Here is a 27006-nt window from a genome sequence, read left to right as displayed (position 1 = left end):
ATGGGGTAAGTGATGCAAAAATACCACTTTGAAGCCACATACACTGTGTACACAAAACAGTAAATAAAGAAACTATGTGATTTAGGGAATGGATAGATGTTGGCGACAACGGCATGATTCACATATTTGTCTAATTTCGATATAAATAATCCAAAATAGTTTTATTTTCATGAAACGTTTGCTTACGTTTATGCCAATTATCTCAATATTTCATGAACGGATTTGTTTGAATGTTATTCTCCACTGGTAAGGTCGTTAATAATTGATTAATAATTGATGTCTGATATGTTGAGGAGTAGTATAGTATTCAAGCGTTTTAAATGAGGCCGTGAAATTAAGAGCTAACCTCACAATAGTTATATTATTGGTTGTAAATCCGTTCCAAGCAGCATGCATAGCAGCGTGCAATGTTGCCAGGATTGTCATCAATTTAAACCCCTGCATAGAATTTCGCATTTCTGGGTCGTTGGTGTTTGACAAATTTCAAAAACAGAATACAGCATTCAAGATCTTTATTATTGTTGAACACCAAATTGAATGCCATTTATCTTTTGTTGTAAAAGGGTCTTGTAACTGTTCTACAGTTTTGTTTGATTTGTGGACAATACTACGGGGACAACCTTAACTTATCCAGATGTTCTGCAGATAACTTTCCTGGCACGAATAGCGTGGTGCCATTTTTTTTTAATTTTTTTTTTTAATTTTGCATTTACAATTGCATATAAATAAGATATAAACATTATACACGAATATATAATATAAATATATATCTACAGAATTTAATTTTTTTTCTCATAAACTAGTATGTATTTATATTAGTGTAGCCTCAGTTATTAGTCCAATCGTCCGGATAGGTGAAGCGTCCGGATATCTAAAATGTGTTTTTTAGTGTCGTTAATGATAATGTATCTTAAACTAATGGCTCCCAGTGTAAATCTAAACTGTTCACTTTATTTTGCCTTTCATACTAGATAGGAAAAAATTAGAGTTGCCTGTTGGTATTTAAAAAAATAAACTTATACCGTCACTGATATAGAAAAATCCGCTTTATAGTGTTTTTTTGTAAGACAAAAAAATATTCGGACTATATAATGATAACTGAATCTAAATCAAATGTGCCCAAGTGTGAAACGTGCTCATTTACGTTGTGCTATAATTATCTACTAGTATTTCTAGACACGCAATTTCCAAAATAAAATTGCAAGATCCACAAAACAAGGCATTTGTGAGACAATTCGTTTCATAATAACTTTTGGACACGGGTAATACACAACAAAGCTTTGCAAAACTTTCCAATTCTCTTGATTTAGTAAGCACTTTTTTTTCTTTGATATAAACGGATGTTGAAAAAAAGCGATTGCACTTGACAGGTGCACAGGTTTAGATACGAAAACCAAGTGCTGTTAAGCATGACTAATCCTCTCCAGCAACCGTCGATAATTTGAAAGTGATTTGGGAAGTCGGAGTTTATACAAAATACAATACTGATCAGACCCAAACTAACAACAGAGTAAACTTCAACTAAACCTCTTTACTCTTAGGGTTCTTTTGGAGTTTACCCCGAGTTTACTTTTTGAAAAGAAAAGTGCACCTATGAGTACCGGTAAAATTTTATCTCAAATCATCTTACCATATCATTAGAATTATCAAGTTTTAGCGATGAATTTAATATATATAAAAAGCACGAATTTAAAAACACAGCAGGGGTCAGCCGACACACGTGATTTTATATAGTTAATCGAGGACGGGCATTCAATTCACAACCTTTACTGTCAGGCTAACCGTATACAAACTTGTGGAAAATATGAAAGATGCATTTTACATTGAAAAAAAAATTAAAGCTACATGTATGACCTACGTGACCCATGCTTGAACTTACGTAAGAAATACATTTTTTAAATACAGTAGTCTCATGGGTTCCATTCAAGTAGTCTTGTCAAATGTGCTCACCGTAAAACACCCACGCGCTTTGAATCGCTTTCCGTCGATCGACTTTGTTTGGTCAGAAATGTTTGTTTGATCATTATAGTACATGTAATATACTACTTCAAAGTTTTATTTGATTTTTTTTCTGACCTAAAATAATGCATAATTTACAATTCATCAAACGCACAAATCAGTCAATCAATAAAATAATGTCGATGTATATGTCTCCTCCTTCTTATTAAAAACTGACATGAATTCATAAATACGCATGTTTTCCCTTTTATCACCGACTACCTCCATATTAGTTGTCGATTTCTATTGTTCTGCTCATCGCTATACACTCGCTATATAAGGCCGAGAGCACTATTCATGCTTCACCACATTCAGGTATTTCATTCACCCGAACACGTTACCTTGGACGAAAAGACGTGAAGAAACACGTTTGGAACAAAATTAATATGACAACCACTTCACTGGCAATGCATATCCAAAAAAATGACGAAACAAGACAGACTGAAATCCAGCTACAGATACTTCAAAAATCCTTGATAAGTGTAGACCGTTTTCCTGTGTATATTATAACATTGCACATGCGCAAACCACACACTGTAGCAGATCGAGCAATGTGAAAGATCGCATGTGTTGGATGTACTGCCGCCGGGGTTTTAAAAATGATGCAGACGTTATGCATTCTGTATGACCGACACACGTGTTCGATGTGCATGCAAAGTAAGGCAGCACTATCTGTGCAAAATATTACGGATACCTTGGAAATTCTTTCAAAGGATAAATATACTTTGTATTTTATTGATTGGTGTTTCCTTTATTGTTTATTATAAACATTTTACTACATTGTATAGTTCATGCATTTAGAAGTGCGTGCAACCTGAATGCCTGAGTGCCAGTAAAGGAGCGATCAAAATTGATATGGCGACCTAATGCTTTTATGAATTCTTCTCAGCTTTAAATAAACACAATTCATATAAGTTCGGTACGGATTTACATTATCTATAGACAATTAAAAGTTTTCAATTGTTTAAAATGTATGTTAATATTTGTCGATAATACTCAGTTTCTGAATCCAAAATTGGTAATTTTTAGTTACGATAACTTGGAGCGCAACGAACCACAATGAACGAGTTTGATTTAAGGTCACTCCCTAGTATGCATGACTGCAATGATCGTAATTCATATTTAAAAATCCCATAGATTTAAGAAATCGTCTTATGATATAACAACAAAAATATTTAAGTGGTATTTTATCAAACCTTAGAAAAAATCTTTTTTTATAAAAAGATAGCTGAGTTTTCCCTAACAATATTGTCATAATATCATTGAAGCAAAAACTTGGAACAAACTATAGCATCCATTATTTTCACCTTTTCATTACCTATCTCTTCAATATGATTTCCTCTACTATTATTCCAAAATTCACATTTTCCTGTTTATATATATATATATATATATATATATATATATATATATATATATATATATATATATATATTCATTTGAAAATATATATACTTTGACCTTTTTTTTAATTGCATTTTGCATGCCATTTAAAGAAAAAAAAATCAAAATATTCTCACTCTAAAAATAGCCTGGTAATGGACTTTAAGTTTTTTTGGCATTAACAGGAGAAAAGTAGGAAACAATATATTGAGGAAAATTATCTTTAAATTAGGACCGTCGGGTATGCTTTCATATACTTAAAAACTTTCGGATTGCATGTTGCATGTAATTTACAGCTTTAATTATCAATTGTATACATGTATATTCATTTTAAGGTGCAAGTGTCATATTTCATTCATTCAGAGTTCAATTACTGTAGAACATGTAATGCTTATATGGCGGTATATTATAGATGTGTAAAGCATCAACGAAAAAAAAACCAACTATCTATATACTATATCTATATATGAGAAATTGTTATTGTCATTTTTCATGTTAAACGATAATAATGAAGAAATTATTATTCAAATCTTAATATATTTTGCTTAGTCATCGTATTGTTTAATTTTCAAAGAAATCAGTCACTTCACAAGACATTTGAAAATGTTTGATTAACTCGTCTTCTTGGGTTTAGGTATATGTCCTTTATAAATGTACAGTACAACAGTTATAAACAAAAATAGAAACTACCTTGGTTGATCCATTCGAACAAAACAGGATGACAATACAACATAACTCCACCAAATCATCTGCAATTATAAACTTCATTAAGCAGATTTTGAATTGAAATATTCTCTCGAAGAAAGATACAGTGACCCTTTGTTAATAAGAACGTGCAAACACTAATAACCTTTTAAAACTGGTCGCTGGAATTACTGTTTTAATACAGCCAGAGATAATAGAACTAGCACTAAATAAATTATTGACGAAAAAGGCAAAATAAGACTAGTTGTCTTGAAAAAAATTACACGTTTTTATTTATAATTACAATATAAATTGTGTTTGGGTATGGGTATCAAAGTTTGACTTAATGTAAGGTTAGAATTCCTCTCAGACATTGTGACATCCCCTGTATATTGTTGTTAGTATATGGAAGAAATTGCCCACCCCCCCCCCCCATACCACACACACACACACACGCACTTTTTAAAGCAATGCGACTTGCTTGAATATCCTTCCCTATCTCCTATGATTGGCAAATTAAAAAAATGTCTCTCACTTGATTTTGAATTTTAAGATAACAAATACAATTTAAAAAGATGCAATAATTTGTCTTGTGTACATTCCTAAAATAATTTGCATTATTGAAATAATTTAATTTCAAGTGATATGCATTTAAATGCACTAGAGCGAGGAAAAGACTACTTTCTTCTTTATTCTGCACATGCCATTTATAAAATTATGATCAGCAGCGTAAATTAAACTTCATTTCTGATAAGATCTGCCTAATTGATACACATGCATGCTGCAATTGAATAATTTTGTTAAGTTGGTCAAGCTTTTTGGAAAGCTATTTCATTGAAGATAACCGAAACTATTTTTAAAAAGTATATAATTTATATTGGATATTTCATTATATTTGTGATAGAATATAGTTTCTAACCAACGACTACCCATCACACTTTTAATCTTATTTTAATATACTTTTCCACGGTCAAAAAAGAAGAAATGAGTGCAGGTATGTCAGTACTAATTTCAATATAGAGTATAAAATGACTTAAATTTGCTCAAATTAGTCAAATAAAACATGGCCTCGTGACATTTTAAAGAATCTTCATAAAATCATGTTAGGAAGCAAAATACGAAAACACAGCTTATATTAACTATTAGAATGGCAACTTTGAATCTGTCAGCAATGTGAAAGCAAATTCATACATTGTCAATAACCTGTAAATTGTAAATATGATACTTTTACATAGTAAACAATATTTTATGTGTTCACTTAATATCAGTATATTGTGGTTTGTTGTGGTATTATTGTGGTTCATTGTGGTTCATTATGGTTAAGGACGCGCCCGTTATCTGGGATATGTATTATATCTCGCACCGCGATTCGCGTTTTAATTAGTACTTAGTAAATCATCTACAAAGGAATATATTACATGTAACAGCCTTCATTATCAATTTATAAATTATTAAGTACATACAAAGATATAGAAAGGTAATTAAATTAATCGTCTGTGGAAGAGATATGCATATTAAAACGCTGTCAGTGTTTATCAATAATGTTGTAGTCTTAGCAATCGAAGGAAATGAAGAAACTGTTTATTGATAGATTGCCGTTGACAAATGCACAAACTTTCAGACCTGCAATGTGGGGTTTTTTGTGTTTTTTGTTTTGTTTCTTTTTTACAAATTCGGTAAAATGTAGACTCAATGACTGCATTCTTTATTCTCTTTAGTTTTTAAACTGAATGGGTATTTTAAACCACGCATGTACACTATGCATATCATGTGTACATATAATTAGCTATTTAAATAAACAAGGACGTTGTTTACTCAAGGTTTGAGTTCTCAGATTCGGATTGTTATAAAGTTCAATATCGTGAGTACAATTTGTTCTAAACGCAACAAGTAATAATGAAATGAAATAATTTTGACATAACATTCGATATTTTTCATATATATTATAGAATTAGGTTGACACAAAATTGAACTTTTAGAAAAACAGAGATTAAATTTTCAGATTTTGTTATTTTACTAATTTTTTTAGTAGTACTGTAATCTTTTATTATAAGTTAAGGTTTTATTTGTTATTCAACATAACCTTACATATTTTCTGTTGGTTTTATCACACTTTTTCATTTAGATAAGCATATAATGGCAAACACAACAAAACTATAGAAAAATGCTTAAAAATGACAAATGAACCGCATCCAAATTTTGATCATTGACCTTTTTATATGGATTTTTGCCAGTAGACTAAGGTTAATTTACAAAGTTTCAGGCTATAAATATTACATATCGTCTTTATTCATTTTTTTTTTTTTTTTTTGTAAATTGAATCAAAAATGGGTGGGTACTTAAAGACTAATAAAGAAAATTCGGACTGGAATATCAATAAAAATTGTGAATGAAAACTTAATGCTTTGTATTTATTCAGTACCACTGCCACATATGAACTGTATTTCATTTTTCAAAAATTAGCAATAAGTATTATTTTCAAAATTAAGGAAATTTCAATCATAGTGCAAAATCTTCACATTTTTTTTCTTAAATTAAAAAAAAATATATTCAATGGCCATTAACTCAAAAATAGGTCATTGACCTATTTTGTTAAAAAGTGAATAGTAACACTACCATAACATATCTGTTACACACAATAGATGGTTTTTCATTATTATCAGTGGAATTTTTTTTATTTTTATGAGTAAAAGTAATCTTTACGTGTTGAGTTTTTTGGTTGGTTTGAACATATTTTGTTGCATAATCATATACAAATAGTTCGACCACAAGTTCTAACAACTTTAGGCGTTCTTACCAAAATTAGTTTTTTGAAGTATTGATACTCGTTCTGCTTGTTCTACAAAAAGCGAATCTAAGACGAAGTATAGGGATGTTTTTTTTTTTTTTAGATTTTAAGTTTTAACTTAACAGCGTGAAAAGGTAATATCGGCATTCCGACCATTGAAAAAATTATTTAAATGGAAATGATTAAAGATGCAATGAGCTTGTTTCTAGTTTAACATAATTTTCAATCTAACAACTGTAATAAGACATCAGCATTTAGATTATGCATCAGAAAGCGTATCCTTCAACCACTATAGGTTATGCAGTAATATTATCATGATAATTTTCAACTTTTAGTGCCTATGGTGTCGGATAGTTATTAGTTAATCAATAATACTTTATACAATATACTACATAAATGTTATTTAGTATCATAGCAATTAACCATATCTATACATGTCTCATAATGTATAATTACATGAAACAACAGACGACAAGAATATTTTTTGGTCCATTATATCATCATTCTATACTTGAAGATACCTAAATTTCTTTTACAACTTTCCATAATTTAGTGACAGCAAATGAAAAGGTTCTGCAACCAAAGTACCTTTTCCGGGTTTTAGTCTAAATTTCTGCTGTATAATTCATCACATACTTTATTATCGAGAGAAAGTAACAGAATAATGCTGATATTCTCAAAGATTTATTCACAATTAAACGAAGTACATGCTGGTAGGATATTAAAACAGTGAAGTAAAAAGATTGTTTCCAGATTCCTTGAAGGACGCATGCTAAAGTTCGCAGTAATATTACTCCAAACAACATTTAAAGTTCTTCTGTAGATAAAACCTGATAAGGGTTAATACAAAGACACACTATACTGTCCATGAACAGTGCTCGTAAAAATGAAACATAAGCTGGGAGTATCATTCCTTCGAAAAAGTTTGGATCACTTCCATACAAAATTTAAGATATTATTTCTACACAAAAGCAAAACAATCATGTAGAAAGATTTCTTTCAGATGCCTTGAAGGACGGATGCTAAATTCCTCCGAACCACGGAAAAAGCTAAGCGACAGGGTAACGGGTGTGTTAAGTTCTCCTTGGTACAAATCTAAGCAACGTAGTAACATTCCTTCAGACGGCTTTGTTAAGTTCTCTTGTTACAAAACAAAGTGACGTAGTATTTTTTCCTTAAAGACTTCGAACAGTTCTTTTGTAAAGAAACTAGTCGACAGACTATTATTCCACTGGAAGTCTTTGAACACTTCGCTGTTGGCAAAAACCAGAACACTGGAATACTCTGCTTTAAAATATTATGATATATATTTTCCTGGACGTACAAACATTAAAAAATATGTTGTCCATATTTGCAATAGAAAAAAATACACATATGTATTGACAAAGCAGCTTTCTTCCGTGTATATTAACAAAAGGGATGTATTTAATTTACCTTTATGAATACAAATTGCAAATTAAACTGGTTTTACATTATTTATATCTCATTAATACAACGATTTAACACTGGGTAAAAAAAATCCTATCTGTACTTTCATGTCTGTATAAGATAAAATTAATGGGTGATCTTGAGATTTGGTAAGTCTGAAATGAAATGAAAAAAATTTCCACATAGTTGGATCAAGAGATACGTTTATGGATACTTATTTTAAGATGTTATTACCATTAACACCGTTGTCAACAGAGCATATTGGGCGTGAAAGAAAGTATCTTTCTTAAGACATGCTTATTGGAAATCTGTACATAAACACAGGCCACTGATTAACGAAGAAAATGAAGTAATAAAAACATCCTTACAAGTTAAATTATTATACTTACAAGAGCTAATCAGGTGAAAGTCCCAACACACAAAGCAAAGAAATTTTACATTGTTAAATGTATACGATTAGATTTATAACCTAAAATGTATTGATATTTGCATCGTAAACTTTATTTATCCTTGGTCAGCTATCAGATGTATAAAAATTGTGAAAAAACCTCGAAATATGAAAACAAAATCTTGCTCTTTAGCGAAGTATGAATGAAAAGCTCGTAGTACTCACACTGATGCTGTTGATGAAATGCACCGACGACAATTTTTCCCAACCCGATTAAGTACAGTATGTCCAACAAGCCGAAAGAAGGGATTTAAAAAATATGTTCCAAATAATCTATATCTTGTTTGTAGCGTTTGTTATTTGCTAGCTGAACGAGAGAAATTTTACGACAAAATACAATAACATATCAATAAAAGTAATATCTGAGCCAACGCCGAGGCGCGCTTGAAGCTGTAAGACGGAAAGATTCTTAACAACACATCCATTTCTTTAATTTTGTCAAGCAAAGACAATCTGTTAAAAAATGGACATCTCTTTTACTTAACACTATTATTTATCATTTTCTATCCAAATGAGATCAATGGGTTTTTTTCTAAAGAAATTCAAACAATAGATTCTAGTAAGCATATTATATCTTACAATACTCTGCATGTTTCAAAGACAAAAACACGCATGAAGAACAAATTTACATATATTTTTCAAGTTATTGCCGGGACTTAATTATTTTAATCTTCTTTTTTCAAGATTGAACAGAATCATTGCAAATCATTTTGGATAAAGATTTTTTTTTTAATTAATAACACTAGATAATATCCCGTGCAAGCGTGGAAAATAACCGTTTACATATATATTGAATTTTTATGTTGAAACAGATATTTTTCTTAATTTTTTATATACGGTGTCCGAATTTTTCCTATATTTTATTTTCTCAACATATTTTTTAAAATTGGAATTTAAAATCAAATGGATGGATATTAAAATAAGCGGATGGGAATAAAATCTAAACTGAAATTCACCCCCATATCTCGATATAACGTCTCCGTTTTATGCTTACATAATTTATTCATATAGATGTAGAGGTATCAACACAATTTTTTATATAATATAAAAAAATGACTATCTATATATAGCTATCTTTCAGTGGTATAGAAATGCAACGTGATATTAAAACGCGAATGCATGCACATACTTAGCCAAATTCATTATCCAAGGAGTCTGCCCGATGCATTTTAAACTCGTCCTACTTTTTCTGCCATTGCGTCAATTAGTCAACCCACGTTCTTATTTACCCAGTTCTGGAAAGTTCTTTCTATCGAAACTAAGATCGCACATTCCAAAAACGACTTGGCGCATTTTATTTCAACATTTGTCAAATCTTAATTTCTATGTCATACTATAAATGAGTTCCCGGTATATATATTCACACTTACGTATTCATTCAAAATCGTTTCAATGCAAGAATATATTTTGATATACAAACTACCACTGAGTTGGATCCGCCAAAGCGTGTCCACCACATTGCTCTTATTTTTGCTAATTCGGGCTGGTTTATCGAAAATGAACGTAGGTTTTTAATTAATTTATAAATAACTACTTATCAGATAAAATTCAATTATAGCTTACGGATATTATATGCCCCGTGATGAAATACCAAAGGTGTAAAACTTACTCTGGTGCAGGCATGTATGAGTTTATTTGCAAAAAGCCTTAAGTTATAAGTATAACTAGAGCAGAGCTCGTGGCAAAGCCACGAGTAGGTCTTCCGTTGTTGCTGCGAGTTGAAAATTTATATGATTTGGTGTCAAAGGATTATAATGACTAATGACTAAAATTTCACTTCTCCTTTTGTTATAAAAACGTGTTGTGATTGAAAGCCTGTATAAAGACAGATGGAAAATGTTTTAGGAAAACTATTTGTTGAACACAGTTTGCGTAATTGTTTTGAAAACTCTTTAAGGTCCTGTACCACCAAATTGCGTTCCCCGGGGCGTGTTCACGGCGTTGTAAAATTCATGGAATCACCGTTTGATCGCAAGAAAAATTCAGACAAAATAGACAATCTTTTTAAAAAAAATTTACAAGTGGAAATGTCACGCCATCCTGACGGCGACTGAGGCGTTCTTACAGAGCTCCCAACTACGTTTCCATAGAGTTCTACCTGGCGATTGACTGCGCTCTCGCTGGTTATCCACCGAGCGCTCATGACGTAGTATGAGTTTTTATCGCGCGTCCACGGCGTGCTCTGCGCGCTAATTGCTTGCACATGCGCTGTTGGAGACTTTACGGCGCTGTCATGGCGACCTTACTCCACTTCTACGGCGTGTTTATTAGAACGCAGAGCCACGGCGCGTACATTTTGCATGTTCAAATTGCGCGCCTTCGCATGGCGTTCTAAAATGTTCTAGGATATCCCACCGCGGCGAACAAAGATGCCGTTGCGTTGTAACAGCGCTGTAGGAGACTCTAGTTCGTTTACCATGGCGTTTAACAATGTTCAACGACGCAGCGGGATCGCCATGAGGACGCAGCTCCAGTGTGACAGGGGTTTAAACAATGAGAAGTTTAATGGCGAGTTAGATTTTGAAGGGTAGCAAGGATTGTTATATACATGTACTCATGATTCATGTAAGGAAATGTATTTCTAATAAAACGAACCCGCCTTAAAAAACACGTAACTTCTGTTATTAAATCTTTCTAATTTTTTGAAGACTATTTCCAAGTTTGAATTGTTGCCTACTGTCAACATTTGGTAAATAGTCAAAATTGACGGTATCTCTGAAAATTTCTTCAGGGCTGATATCATTTGATAATACGAGTAGACTTGAACATTCAAAATAATAATCAGCTATCAAAGATCATCGGGAGAATTCATGCATAAGTGAACGTCTAAATTTTATACCTGATATACAGACACCGCTATGTAACGTAAAATTAAGTAACATTATTTACAGAAATGAATATTACTTCAGTCAACGATGCAATAATATGCAAAATCCCTATTTTTTATATAAGTTTTTTCTCCTTTATCGGATCAAAAGTAATTCTCTCGGAGAAAGTTTACGTATGTATTTTGAAAAAAAAACCGGGAGAAACTTCAATAAAAATAAGCGAAAAATTATGGTGTTACGGTTTTTATTTTCAGTTAATTTAATTAAATGTGACAAAGGGGCATATTCGATCGGATATTTGAGGTAACATGTACATGAAGTAAATTAGATGCAAGTTCCATGTTTGTTTTTTGTGTTTTTATTTTTTGTTTTTGCTTTTCTCTGATATATCATAAAGATATATCAAAAAATTACGTACATGTCACAAGCAATATTTGCCTTCTCTATTTATCTTATATTTTAATAGATTGTGTATTAATTGTTGACCTAAAACTAGTATTCCATTGGCTGTAGCTAACCTTGGAAGTAAATTAAGTTGCATGAACCTCATACCACACAACTTCAATAAAACGTGTTTTTTTCAAAATCAGTTTTCATATATTTAGCAATAAAGAAAATACCCAAAAACACACGTCCATTTCACTTAAGTGTAACTTTGAGAAGCGCATATATTTTTTGGAGGCAGATGTGTCGCTATATTATAGTCTGCAATTCAAGTGTACTTATCTGTCAATACTTGCAATACTTTGATGATTTCTATGGCGACCCCGCCTGCATAGCTATCTCATAACATCTAATCCCAAGAACAAATTACCTTTGACTTAAAACTTTTATTTATAATACATATTATTCTGTTTATAACTATATATAATAGAAGTTTAGCGTGTTCAACAGGTTAATTTATTATAGCCACGTTCTCAGATTACGATCTCGCACCTATTAAGGGGCATGGTCACAATTTTGGTCAAAAATGATTTTTTCGATTTTAATGTTTACAATGCTACAGTAAGGCATTTTTAATAGGCAACCAAAATTTGATCGTCATTTCTTGAGTTATAAGCGAGTTACAGAGCTTACAATTCTTCGCTATGTAAACAAAGCTTTTGTTTACATTTTGAATGTTGAAGTGAAATTTTCAATTTTAGACGAATAATGATCATTTAATTAAAATGATAGACAAATCAGCTTGAAAAAGACTTTTTACTTGTATATTTAACCTATGAAAACAAAAACAGGGCACGAGCCTTGTTTACATGACGAAGAATTGTGAGCCCTGTATCTTCCTTAAAGTTCATCGACTGGCACCGACATTTCATTTGATCATAAGAAATACATTCCTTAATCATTGTAAATAATAAAAACAGAAAAATAAAATTTTACCAAAAGTGTGACCATGTCCCTCTAATGTGAAAATAAAAGTCTTATTGTTTGATAATTGACCACTTTGAAGAAAGCACCTTTCTAACTGTTGATCAATTACATATTAATTGATGATCTGCAGCTATCAATAACCTGGGGCTATATATGTTCTGAGCTGTGTGCGCTGAAGCGACATAAGATTTTCGGTAGCACGTTGCGATTGAATTTACGCAATAAAGAAAGTTGAAATTTACAAAGACTGACCGAATAAAAAAAACGGGTGGGAAAGAGAAACACGTTCAGGAGAAAATGTTACACATAAGAAGAAGTCACTATCAACAGATTTTCGACAGATCTGGGATTTAAAAAAAAAAGAGCACTTGGCAGCGGGGTGGAGGGAGGGCAACACAGAAATAAGTTCGTTTTCACAATGAAACGAGCGACCATGTAGAAACACTACAGAAGTTATTAATATCTGACCGATAGAATCTAAACAAAACTTGTTTCAAAACTCCTGTGAATATTCTTTAAAATGATCACCGAATATCTTCATTCAGGGCATTCTTTTATCGTGCCAGCACCTATCACAAACATGTAACATGGAACTTTGATTATAATTTGATTTGATTTTTAAATTACCTTGCACGCTGTCGTACAAATCAATGCTAAATCAACTGTACGAGTAAAATAAATTTATCTGTTCACCTTAAAACAATATAATAGTTGAAAACATAATAAAAATAGTTGCGTTCGTACAAAATACCAAACATGCACGCGTGATAAAGTACATGTAGAAGATGTCCACTTGCGCGGGATCTCCTCGGCCATGTGCGAGGGATAATCATTATTCAAAGGTTTCAATATTTGAGTTGTTTATTTTTTGTTCTTTTTTTTGGTTGATTGAAACCATCATTTGTACAGTTTTTAAAACATTTAAGACTAAAAAACCAACTATTTAAATATGTCTGACGAGTATTTCCGATTTGGAGTAATATCGCTTTTATTAATTTTCAGAATGACTTTTTAATCTACTTTCCAATGTTTAATCTAAATAAATACAAAATGAAAAAACTTTTATGAAATAAAATTAAAACAATGTACAGTGTATTTACGGCTATATTAACTCAAACACGTTCATATTCATGTAAGTGTGTGGGTGCGATTCTTGTGTATTAGATAACCGTTTACTGTTAGGTAGTGCAGCCGTGGCTTATTTCCTCGGCCGCAGGTGAAGGATAGGTTACGTAAAGGTACAACGCATACACACGCACACCTCAGAACCTAGGAAGATTTGCAATATAATGACTAAAATCTATCAAATAGAATTTCTTTTATCTTACTTAAAACCCACAATTGATCTACATGTATATGTCTGATATTGCATTAGATTGAGAATGGCATTGCTTTTATTAATTAACTGAACGATTTCTTAATTGACACCCTAGCGTTTAATCCAATGGAAGAATAAACCTTTATGTGTAATCAAAACTGAAACAATTCTTGAGTTCGTAGCTAAATTAACTCATATATGAGAGACGCAACTTTTGTGTATTAGATAACCGCTGACAGCTAGATAACCGCTGACCGCTAGTTAGCCCAGCATGCACTACTGAATTCAAAATCCACTGATATTCCCAAATATTGACTGACATTGTCTGACATCCACTGTACATTGACTGTACCTCACTGCACATTTCACTGACTTCCACTGTATCCCACTGTACCCCACTGTACATTGCTACTGAACAGCACTGTATCCCACTGTACACCACTGTACAGTCCTACTGACTTCCACTGTACGCCACTGTACAGGGCACTGACCAGCACTGTACCCCACTGTACGCCACTGTACCGGGCACTGACCAGCACTGTACCCCACTGTACGGCACTGTGCTATTAATTTGAGAAAAATATCAGATTTTTAAATCTTCAGTATATTTTTTTTCTTCGATATTTTTTTATCATGCTGTATATAGCATTATCATTATGTATACAGATAACTTGACAGAAGAATGCAACAGGTTGTTAAATGTATTTAATATGTTTTCTTTATCAATAAATGTCTATTATTATTGAATGTTACGATCATAAAATTATGATAATTTCCCTTGCTATAAGGTGAAAGTATTGAATTTTTCATGTTAAATCTGATTATTAAAATAGTACATGTCATTATGTTCATTCTGCCAGTCATTCGAAAATACCCCCCCCCCACCAACAAGGTTACATAATCATTTCTTATTGATGATATATGACAAGCCCTCGATTAAATGATCGGGTTGTTAATTTTCTGTGTCCCATAAGCTGTGTTTAAGCCACTAAAAACAGTCAATTAAACACAGAATCCACAAAATATATCCATGCTTGTTTTTTTTGTACACATGTCCAAATATCAAGACTGCCCGCTTGACTACACAGGTACATTTTGAAGATAGCGTGCGAGTTTCTAGCTCATTTGATAATTGATTTCTTTTGATTATAATATTTAAATATACATTGCAAATGTCGGGTTTTAATTTTACAAAATAACACCTACTGCAGAATACATTATAAATGTTAAACATCAGTGACATATTAAGCGGTAATTAACTGTATCATTATAATTTCAGCAAGAAATAAAAGGAAGGATTTAAATCAAGGAAGGTTGTAACATCTTGTAATATGCGTAGCTGAGTGTATAGTTTTCGTAATATATGATTTACTTTTAAATGTTTAAGAAATAAGATATATAAAATGCCCTACGCTACACACTTTTTTGTATAATGAGAGAGAGAGAGAGAGAGAGAGAGAGAGAGAGAGAGAGAGAGAGAGAGAGAGATATTTTACAGGTATATCAATTTCTGACAATATTGTATTGGTGTCATTTGCAAGCGTAGAAAAGTTCACAATAAAATCTATGTTGGAAGTGGCGTTTGTGATGCCGTAAGGGGATTTTAACGTGCTTATACCTTTCTGACTCGGGCCTCAAGTTTTAGCACTAGAAAATTCATGAGAGAGAGAGAGAGAGAGAGAGAGAGAGATCCATTTATCAGAAATTGATTAGAATAATAAGAAATTAATTGTCTATTAATCTGCTTCTTTTACATATCGATTATTTTTCTTTATGTTTTACGTTTATTGTTGCCAACCAACTCCGTGGTTTTAGAAAAATATCTGCAAACTTTAAGTCAAAAAATGAAATGTTATTATATCGATAATATCACCCCCCCCCCTTTTTCTTCCCGAATCCAAAATATTGCGCGGGGGGGGGGGGGGGGGCTTATGTATGCCTTCCTGACTTTGGAGGAGAATAGTTACAACATGAGAGAGAGAGAGAGAGAGAGAGAGAGAGAGAGAGAGAGAGAGAGAGAGAGGAGGGAGGGAGGGAAGGAGGGGGTATATTTTTTTCTTATTAAAACTGTTACTACATGTATATCATGGCAACATTCTTAGCTGTGCAAGAGAAGATACATGTATATGTATTACATGTCTTGATAATGAACAGTGTTCAAATTCAAAAGTATATAATTAAAAGTACCGTAATAGGGTGAAATATTATTTGAACACTGTTCGCTATCACCATATTTCATTTTTAATTTAACACAATACTTATTTTGATATCAGCGACTGGTGCGGGGGGGGGGGGGGTGAGGATTTATAAATGTTTAACATATTTAATATCCGACTTGATTTAAATAATAAAAAAACGCATCTAAAAGGATTAACATAAAGAGTATTTCGTTTATTCATACATGGTATGTTTTTAAAAAAAATATATTTCAAATGGATTTAATAATCTAAAGACCACAAGTACCCTTATAAGGGAATTACATAATATCTTGAACAAGGTGTCCGACTGACAATATACAAGGTTGAATATTGGGACATTCACACCTTTTGATCTACTGAAAGTATGTATACTATACACATATACTGACTCGCTGATCTTCCTGTGAAGTAAAACTTCAAAGACATTTTAAAGTCCAGACCAGTTATCTTCCCTCTTTTGAAAAAAAACTCAGTATGTTGAGCAATATGGTGGAATTTTTTTTATCGTTTAAAAAGTTGTCCCTCCTCCACATATATGTTACATTAACGTTTTATGATTCAGATAATTTAAAACTATCTATAAATTGTAATTCATAGTTTTAAATTCTCTTAATTTTAAAACTTTAATGTAACATATATACTTATATCTATTTGACAATATTGATTAAATGAAATTCATCGAAAAAAAAAGCAAATAGATATTTAGTTGCTAAAACATTGATTTTGAAATATATAAAAATATTTTCCCCTTTTTATTGAATAAGTTGCTATATTTTGTATGATAATTGGATTCCGAGTTTTTAGATAAATACATGCGTGGATCGGAGGATGGGGGGGGGGGGGTTCAGAGGATAATTTAATTTTTTTAAACTTACATAGTACAACTATCCAAAATATGTCTAAGCTCCCCCAGAAATCAAGTATCCCTGCCCTTTCCCTGGAAAGAATTCTGACCGCGCATGTAATTATATATGAACTTAAAGAAATAGAAGCCCATTTTCTCTCTTGTAAGCAATAGGAAAGAAGCAAAACAAATCCAGATATTGGTCTCAAATAAAGTAAATATTCAATTCATTGTTTAAACATAATAACTTATAAAATAAAAACTAGGTACAGTGGGTTACAGTGGTGTACAGTATTTGTCAGTACCCTGTACAGTGGTGTACAGTGGGGTACAGTGCTGGTCAGTGCCCCGTACAGTGGTGTACAGTGGGGTACAGTGCTGGTCAGTGCCCCGTACAGTGGTGTACAGTGAGGTACAGTGCTGGTCAGTGGGTAGGTACTGTGCTGTCCAGTGAAGTACAGTGGAGTACAGTGGCTCTGTACAGAGGGGTACAATGGGATACAGTGTGGTACAGTAGCTCTGTACAGTGGGTGTACAGTGGATTTACAGTAGGGTACAGTGGTTATACAGTAGATGTCAGACAATATCAGTCAATTTTTGGGAATATCAGTGGATTTTGAATTCAGTAGTGATGGTGACCGATTTTCTCGGCCGCGGGCGAGGGATAGCTTACGTAATGATACGCACACAGCTTTGATTCAAGGTGGATTTTAAATGCATGCAGTATGATAACTACAATGTAATGCATAAATTTTTTTTTCAATATGTATTTTGTGTTTTACTAGAAAAGAAAAAAAAAGTTTTGTTTTCCAATTCTCGTCTTTAAGGATTGTGCACTGTGAGAACTAAAAAACAATGACTTAAACTTCTTTTTAAAAAAAAGGATGTGTTATGATTTTATTTTTCATGAATTAAAGCCCCCTGTATAAACCATCATACTTTCTGTGGTAACTTTATGCCAGTTTTACGCACAAAGACTTTTGTAAACTTGCCAAATGAAAACAGGTACATGTTACCATGTTAAGCTTTTTACATTCATACTACACAAATCACTAACAAAATAACATTGTAACAAACTTTATGAGATCTCAACAAACAACTATTCCAGCGACAGCCATATAGAAATCCTAACCGTTTTTGAGTTATTAAGCAAAATCTGTTATGGGCTACTGGCCCTTCATTTAAGGGGCCAGCCCTTTTTTATTAGTGTCAAATGAAAGCCCTTAACGTTATGCACAACTTTTGTTCTATATGTATTTAGGAAGTTTTTCAAACTAAAAAATTACGAAGCTAAAAGATGAGAAAAATTTAGCCATTTTTAGAACATAGATTTCGATTGATTAATTCGAGTTGAATAATTGGAAAAAACTAAAATGCAAAAATCAGAGGACAATATTCAAAGTGTCAATAATAAAGATTTTAACTATAAATTATTTGCTACCGACCATTTCGGAGCCTTTGTCTGGAAACTAATGCACCTAAAATTTTAGAAAAAAGGGGAATAATTCAAAACCGGAAGTTGTGATTTCAATTTCTAGAAACCTAATCAAATTTACAATATACCGTGAAAATTTGAATGAAATCGGATGACAAACAAATAAGTTATTGAGGTTTTAAATGCGTCTAGAAGAAGAATAATAACTAGAGCAGGCTCTTTGCAAAGCAACGAGTGGGTCTTCCGTTAATGTCGGAAGTAAAGCTGGGAGTTCCTGTAAGAAGCAGAGCTCTTAAACCAATAACAAGAGTAACTAAAACAAAAAGATGAAAAAAATCGAATTATTCCTGGTACGACTTAACAACATACGCATGATTTTAAGTACGACTTAAAAAAACCTTTCCCATTTCAAGAACGACTTAACAAAAAAAAACTCGAATGTGTCTAAGTACGACTTAGCAATTATTTTTGGTACGAGTTAATTTTACTTTGAACATTACGCTATTTTTTAAACCTTTAGTAATTGCACATTTTCTTAAAGTCAATTTCTATTTCATTCATATTTTTTTTTTCAGAGCTTGGAGAGCAACGTTTCTGTTCGTTGTAATTATCTCTTGCACCTTGGTATTTTATTTCAACCCGACCAAGTATATTCAGCTTATACATTACGACTCATTATCTGGAATAACTTTGAATAAATTCCCTGGGATAAGTTTTGAAATAAAAAATGAATTGGCCACAAAAAATTCAAGTCGGACAGCAGAGCTGAAAATGAAAGTAGTGGCCGCCCTTACGACAACCCGTCCCCCTGGACCATTGAGGGAAGAGTCCTGTGACATTGAAACAGCTTTGCTCTTTTTAAGAATGAATAAAAATTCATCAATCGATAATTACACCGACCCGCTTGCTAGTAAGTATCATTTTTTTTCAATTTTAATGTCGATATTTTGATGGACATTTTAATATATGGATATTGATAAATCTTGCATGTAACATCGTTCCCTACAGGGATGCTAATGAAAAAAGTAAAAGATCTGCCTTCCATTTATAAACAGATTCTTTGTTTAGATATAAAATCACCGTTTTTAATGAACTCATCTTTCAAAGTCTACCTAAGGCTAATATTTTCTTCATTTACAACATATGTAGGTCAATCATTCTCCAAACGACACTTATTACAGTATTCTTTATAGCTAATGTATGATTAAAAAAAGGCAATAGCATATTAAAATTCGAAAGATAGTCCATACTTTATAGAATGTAGGATCACAATACATGCATACTAGTATGCATGCTATATAAATAATTTGTTCCAAGGCATGTCAATTACTAATATCTATATTTTGGTTTTCACGTTGATAAATCACAATCAATTTAGTACAATTATTAAAAAGTTTACCATCACGTGTTCCCCCAACCAAAAAAGGATTGCCTAATAAAAAGGCGTCTAAAAATTTGAGATACATGTTTTTTTAATTGAAGAGAGCCTTCATAATGACCCAGATGGGAACATGTTTAGATTTTTCACGTACTAATATGTCATTTCAAAATGTTGATCACAACCACTGATTGGGCAGTATCTTAGTCATTTGTGTACCAAGTTTAAGTATCAAATCATTCATCAACATGTTTGCCAAGGGGAGATGATTGCAATCGGAAAATCAGTGTGTTAAATATAAACGCGTATGATTTAACGTTTATATATATATATATATATATATATATATATATATATATATATATATATATATATATATATATATATATATATATATATATATATATATATCAACGTATGATTTAACGTTTATATATATATATATATATATATATATATATATATATATATATATATATATATATATATATATATATATATATATATATATATATATATATATATATATTTTTTTTTTTTTTTTTTTTTTTTTTTTTTTTTTTTTTCAGATGTTATTCCAATTGGAGGATCGAATTGGTTGTTCAACAAAAAGGTCCCATGTGTTTTAGATCAAAATATTTTTAATTCTACGAATCAGGAGCAATTTCAAACATTCATTGCTTGTTCAAATGAGGCAGTGACAGTGAAAAAAATCAAAATAGATTCAAACTCAAGCGCTCAGATTTTCAAGTTCCCAGACGCTTGTCTCGGGAAAGTGATTTCAACTTCTTGTGGAGATGGTAAACGAGTCCCTAATGTTGTTCATTATATCTGGTTTGGAAACATTGCTTTTGATTTTATCTATTTTGTGAGTTTCTACAGTGTTCATAAATACCAAAAGCCGTGCTTAATACTTCTTTATTACGAGTTTCTACCCTCGGGCAAGTGGTGGAATCTTCTTCGACATATAGTGCATAATATAGTGTTGGTTCAAGTGACGCCTCCTACCTTTATATCTGGAAAAAAGATCAAATTTGTTCAACACAAAGCTGACATCATGCGACTTATAATATTAAAAGGTATTTGATATTATATAAATAGTACCTGTTTGGGAGGGTAACTGTTGAAATTGACACCCCGAGAAAACCATTGTCAACCGACGCGAAGCTCTTTCATCTAAACAGGCACTATTTATTTTGTTATACTGAATGTCTTAATTTTAGAGAACATTTTACTGCTTTTATATAGAAATGAAGTGAATTTCACGGCAAACTGTACGCGCATAATACACGCGCATGTAACAATTCGTTGTGTTACCCGTTGCCAAGTGTGTTGCTAACGCTAAGGGTAATAGAACGGATTATCCACTGCGTCTAAACCAATCAGATTTCAGTATTTAACTTGAAAGTATAATAAAACCTAAAATGAAATTTCTTTTTTATTGATTCTATTTTTGTCTCTTCCATTGAGTATTAATAAACAGCTGTCAAAGAAAATGGAAAATGGCTAAGATAATGGAAGCCCTTGTAGTTCATCATAATTTTATCATCTCTTTTACTCCTCTTTGATCCTAGTTTAATGAATAGAATATCTAGTTGGTATTGCAAGTTAGAGAATTACACAATCGCTATTTGTTAAAAGTGTTGTGTCGTTCATGATTATACCTAAGAATGTTCAACACAACAGTATTACTATAATTATATTGCCTGTTGTTTACTAATGAATATAAGTAACTGTGAAATATGAATTTTTTTTACTGCCTTAAAAAAACGGTTTGGTTCCTTTACGTACTACGGTAGTCACTAGAGCCCCGGCTATACATTCTCTAGGCTAATGTTAAATACCTGTTAACTAAACTTTTAAGATTTTCCAAAATACATACTCTACTTCGGGATATTATGCATACACTATATTTTATATAACCCCCCCCCCCCCCCCAAGAAGAGTATTGAATATGTAGTGAAAAACTGTCAGGAAGCTTAAAAATGCAGAATGTAGAAAATGTTTATTGCTTGTTTAAACATTATTTTCAAGTGACCATACTCATCAGATATTGTTTAAAAATCTTTAATGAGATTGTTTTTTTTTCAAACACACTACAAATAAATTAGTGTTACTAGATAATTCATCGTAAGAAGGCTATGCACTATTTCTAATATCATATCCAACCTGTATAATCTTTTATTTTTTTTAAAGATAAATTATTATAACTATTCCAGAGTATGGAGGCATTTACATGGACACTGATGAGTATTTCTTGAGACCAGGGGATGAATTGAGGAACTCGAATTGCACAATGGGTAAAGCACATGATAAATCCATTGGAAGTGCGCTGATATATGCAGAAAAGGGTGCGTTATTCATTGAAAAATGGATCGATAGTTATAAAAACTATGATCCGTCAAAATGGGGAGACAACTCTGTACTTATGGCCGAAAAACTAGCCCGGAAGTTTCCTGATCTCATTCATGTGTTCGAACACCATTGTGCATTCTATCCACATGGATTACTTTTGTATAACCAGAACTACAAATGGTCGCATAGCTATGGGCTACATATCTATAAAGGAGGACACAGACCAGAGCTTCAAAAAATAAACTTTGAAACTGTGCGGAATATTAATAATACTATCGGAGCGGTCTTCCGATACATACTATTTGGAAGTAAGGAGCTGTGTTCTAGTTAGTGTAAAACAGACTTTAAACTTGTTAAGGTAAAGTGAAATTTACATGTATGTCTGGATTTTTTCTGCGAGGTGCTATATCAGGATTTTGTTATCATGGGGTTTATTTTATTTAGATTGTTGCTGTATTAAGTTTATATAATGAGAATGATTCGTATTAGATACATGTAAACTTACAAAAATGTAGTATCTTTAAAATGAATGAATATTGACATAACATTAAATATCTTTGCCGTATTATGAAATTAGTCTTATATCAAAATTAGCCATGTTTCGAAACAAAACGAAATTCAGGCTATTTCTGTCTGATTCTGCTTTCCATTGAAGAAATCGGCAGGGCTATAATAACAAATATAATTTTACTAGTTGCAAGGAAATATAGTTTTTCATAGGTTTTTTAGAGAAATCCTTCAGGTAAAATGGAAAATGTTTTTAGACATCATATTTAGAAATTAAAGGATGGTTGACCTCGTATAACTTGTTTTCTGAACAATAATTTATTTACAATACATGCTTTCATATTATCACCATTATTCAGAAATCAGATAAAAAAATTAATTAATCGAGAAAATTAGAACTTATTTAATAAGTATTATTTTCTGTGGTGCTCAAAGCCTGATTCTTTGTATCTATGAAGCACTTCTGTCCATTTCAAATCTTATTCTTCGAAGATTAACTTTATTACAACATGAAGGAAATTTCAATTATAGTTTTGAGGGACACTTTTTAAATATCAAAAGTAATAGTGAATGTCATTGAATACAATAATTATATCTTTTACCTAGTTTATTGAAAATTTCATGCAAAGTTCTATACAATATTATATAATTGTGGTTTTTCATTGTCATCTATGGATTTTTCTTTTGCATTCTGATTATAGATCGAGTCCTTAAAGGGGCATAACCACAATTTTGGTTAAAATTATTTTTTTTCGATTTTATATTCAAAATGCTTCAGTAAAGCATTTTTAACAGGCAACAAAAATTTGAGTGTCATTCGTCAAGCTATAAGCAATTTACAGAGTTTAATGTTCTTTGCAATGTAAGCAAATCTTTTGTTTATATTTTGAATGTAGCATTAGAGGTTTCAGTTTTATGCCTAAACTAAATGTGTTAAAAGTTAACAACTGTTTATTTATGCTTAAAATGAATAAGAAGGTAGACAAATCAGCTTGAAAAAGATTTTTAACAGGTAAATTGAACGTATATATATATATATAAACAAAAACAGGACATGAGCCTTGTTTTCATTACAAAGAACTGTGAGCCATGTATCTTGCTTATAACTCTACGACTGACTCTCAAATTGAAATGAATGTCTAAAGCATTGTAAATAATGAAAACAGAAAAATACAATTTGACCAAAATCGTGACCATGCCCCTTAATTAATGTCTACTATCTCAAAACGACAAAATTTCATTAAAATTAATTTATGTTCTTTCCTTTGTTATCTGATGAGATATCGATAAAAATTAACAATCAAGTATCAAACATTAACAATACTTATATTAAGAATAAACACGCAAAAAATATGCACACAAGAAGAACAGTTATACACATGTAATGGGAACTTGTTTCTGGACAAAGTAAAACATTTTGCGCAATTAGGACTGAATGTCACTTAATTTTCTTTCGATCGAATGTATGAACATATAAAAAAGAGCAATACCGCAGTTTTGAAGTACGTTAATTAATGTGAAGGTCATGATCAGTTGCGAATAATGACTCATAATTGCACGATATATTTTGCTTTGTCCAGAAACGATTCCCATTGCATGTGTGTAATGACTTTTGTGGATATCATACAATATTAATCTTTTGTTAGAGTCGTTTAACCCTCTACAGTAAAGTGATAGACATTTTATACTAGACATTGTAGACAAATAAGAAATGAACAATTATCAAGTGAAAAATGAAGATAAAAAACAAAAACAAAAAAACAAAACAGGATAAGCAAAGAATATGTTGGATAGGATAGTCAATAAATCTGATAACATTTACCCTCAGTAGCTGTCAATCTCATTCTGGCGTGTCTTGCGCTGATGCCGGGGTTGTGACCACGCGCGCGGTCTAGCTCTGCATTTTTCAGCACATTGCCTTTTTGCAAGAAACACATTTTGTATCAGATAAGGAGGCTAACTATAATGCTAGATGGTTAGGTTCTTCATATCACTGTTTTTCTCACTCTCCGTATTCCAGAGGTGTCACAATATTGTTTAGAAAAGAATTCTCCTTTAAGATCCTTAACCAACACAGATCTGATGATGGCCGTATACTTTTATTGAATATTTTAGATGACAACAAAATTATAACACTTACTAATATAAATGCACCAAACGCCGAAAAACTAAGGTCTGACTTCTTTAAAAAAGTTTCTAAATGGATATCTCAATACAGCTCGAACGACGAAAATGTCATTCTTACTGGTGATTTAAATTGTGATACAGCTAACAAGAAAGACAAGAGTTCAAAATTAATGCAAGATATAATTACTAAATTTTCTTTTATCGATCTCTGGTCAGAATTAAATCCCCAGAAAAAAAGTTTTACTTGGTGTGATGGGCAAAATATAGCTAAAAGTAGAATTGACTATGTATTTTTTATGGACAACTTCTGTTATAAACCCGTAAAAATGTTTATACGCAAACCCCCAAACGTTTCCAAGGTCAGATTAACTAATCATCTTGCTCTAATTTTTAAATGTGAAATTTCCAGTAACAAGCGCGGAAAAGGTTTCTGGAAATTAAATACTTCGATCTTAAAAGAATCATCATACTGTAACTTAATAAACAATTTTTTTGACAAATTACCTGACGATATAATGCAAACTTATAATCATAAAACGAAGTGGGAGCTTATAAAATTTAAAATAAAAACAATAAGTATAGAGTATTGTAAAAGTAGGTCCAAGAATTTTAAGAAACGTATACACGAAATAGAAAACGAAATAGAGCAAATGGAAAATAAGCATTTTACCGAGATAAATATGATACGAAAAAAGATCTTGAAAATCAACTTGATAATCTTTATGAAATTAAGGCTAAAGGAGCTCAAATTCGATCGAGAGCTAGATGGTTGGATGAAGGTGAAAAAAATACAGCATACTTTTTAAGGCTTGAAAATAAACACCAGTCACATAATGTTATAAACAGAGTACGAATTAACGACGAAATATTTAGCAATACCGGAGATATACTAAATCAACTATGTAAATTTTATGAGAACTTATATTCATCGCAGGGCATTTCAGATGAAAAGATTGGCGATTACTTACGGGATATAGAAATAAACACTAAGTTAAGTGACGAAGACAAAGAGTTCTTTGATAAAGCTCCAACAATACAAGAATGCTCTGAGGCCGTACTTGAAATGAAGAACAATAAATCTCCCGGACTTGACGGCGGCTTGCCTGTTGAGTTCTATAAAATGTTTTGGAAACACATAAAGCAATACATGTTCGATGCGCTAATAAAATCTTTTGAGGATAAGGAACTAACAAATACCCAAAAATGCTCTGTTTTGTCTTTGATTCATAAGAAAGGAAAACTAGATGAACTTCAAAACTATCGTCCCATAAGTTTAACAAATTGTGATTACTAAATTATTGCTTGTGTTTTTTCTCGAAATATATAAAAATATAGACAAATTAATAAACCCCGATCAGTCTGGATATATTAAAGGACGTTATATAGGAACAAATACTAGACTTATTTTAGATATTTTTGATTATTGGGAAAAAAGCAATGAATTAGGAATCCTCTTATTTGCTGACTTTCAGAAGGCATTCGATTCTGTTGAATGGGAGTTTCTGTTGAAGTCAACTATGAAATTTAATTTCGGCGACAATTTTGTTAAATGGATCAAAATTTTGTATACAAATCCTTATTTCTATATAAAAAACAATGGTTGGATCTCTAGAAAATGTCATATGTATAGAGGTATTAGACAAGGATGTCCTGTCTCAGCTATTTTATTTCTATTTGTAATGGAAATTTTATCAACAAGAATTAATAATTTTGATAGTGTTAATGGATTAAAAATAAGCAACACACGAAATGAAATTAAATGCATACAACATGCAGACGATAGTACTTTCCCTGTTAAGGACATAGAATCCCTTGAACATGTTGTCAAAATTATTGAAAACTTTGGATCTGTATCAGGAACAAAGTTGAATTTATCAAAGACGGAATGTATTCCTTTAGGGGCGCTTAAACATTCT

General features: G+C 31.7%; 1 protein-coding gene across 1 annotated transcript; it reads left to right on the top strand.

Annotated features, from left to right (window-relative positions):
• LOC128160850 (uncharacterized) lies at nucleotides 1–24270 on the top strand. Its single transcript, XM_052824164.1, has 4 exons — nucleotides 1–5; nucleotides 19299–19633; nucleotides 20671–21180; nucleotides 22321–24270. Exons 1-4 carry the CDS (start codon nucleotides 1–3, stop codon nucleotides 22785–22787), a joined length of 1317 nt encoding a protein of 438 aa, XP_052680124.1. The 3' UTR covers nucleotides 22788–24270.
• Nucleotides 24271–27006: the final 2736 nt, after the last annotated feature.

Source organism: Crassostrea angulata, chromosome 8 (genome assembly GCF_025612915.1).
Source record: "Crassostrea angulata isolate pt1a10 chromosome 8, ASM2561291v2, whole genome shotgun sequence".
NCBI lineage: Eukaryota > Metazoa > Mollusca > Bivalvia > Ostreida > Ostreidae > Magallana > Magallana angulata.
Note: the sequence above shows the minus strand (reverse complement) of the source record. Positions and strands in the feature narration are given on the sequence as shown.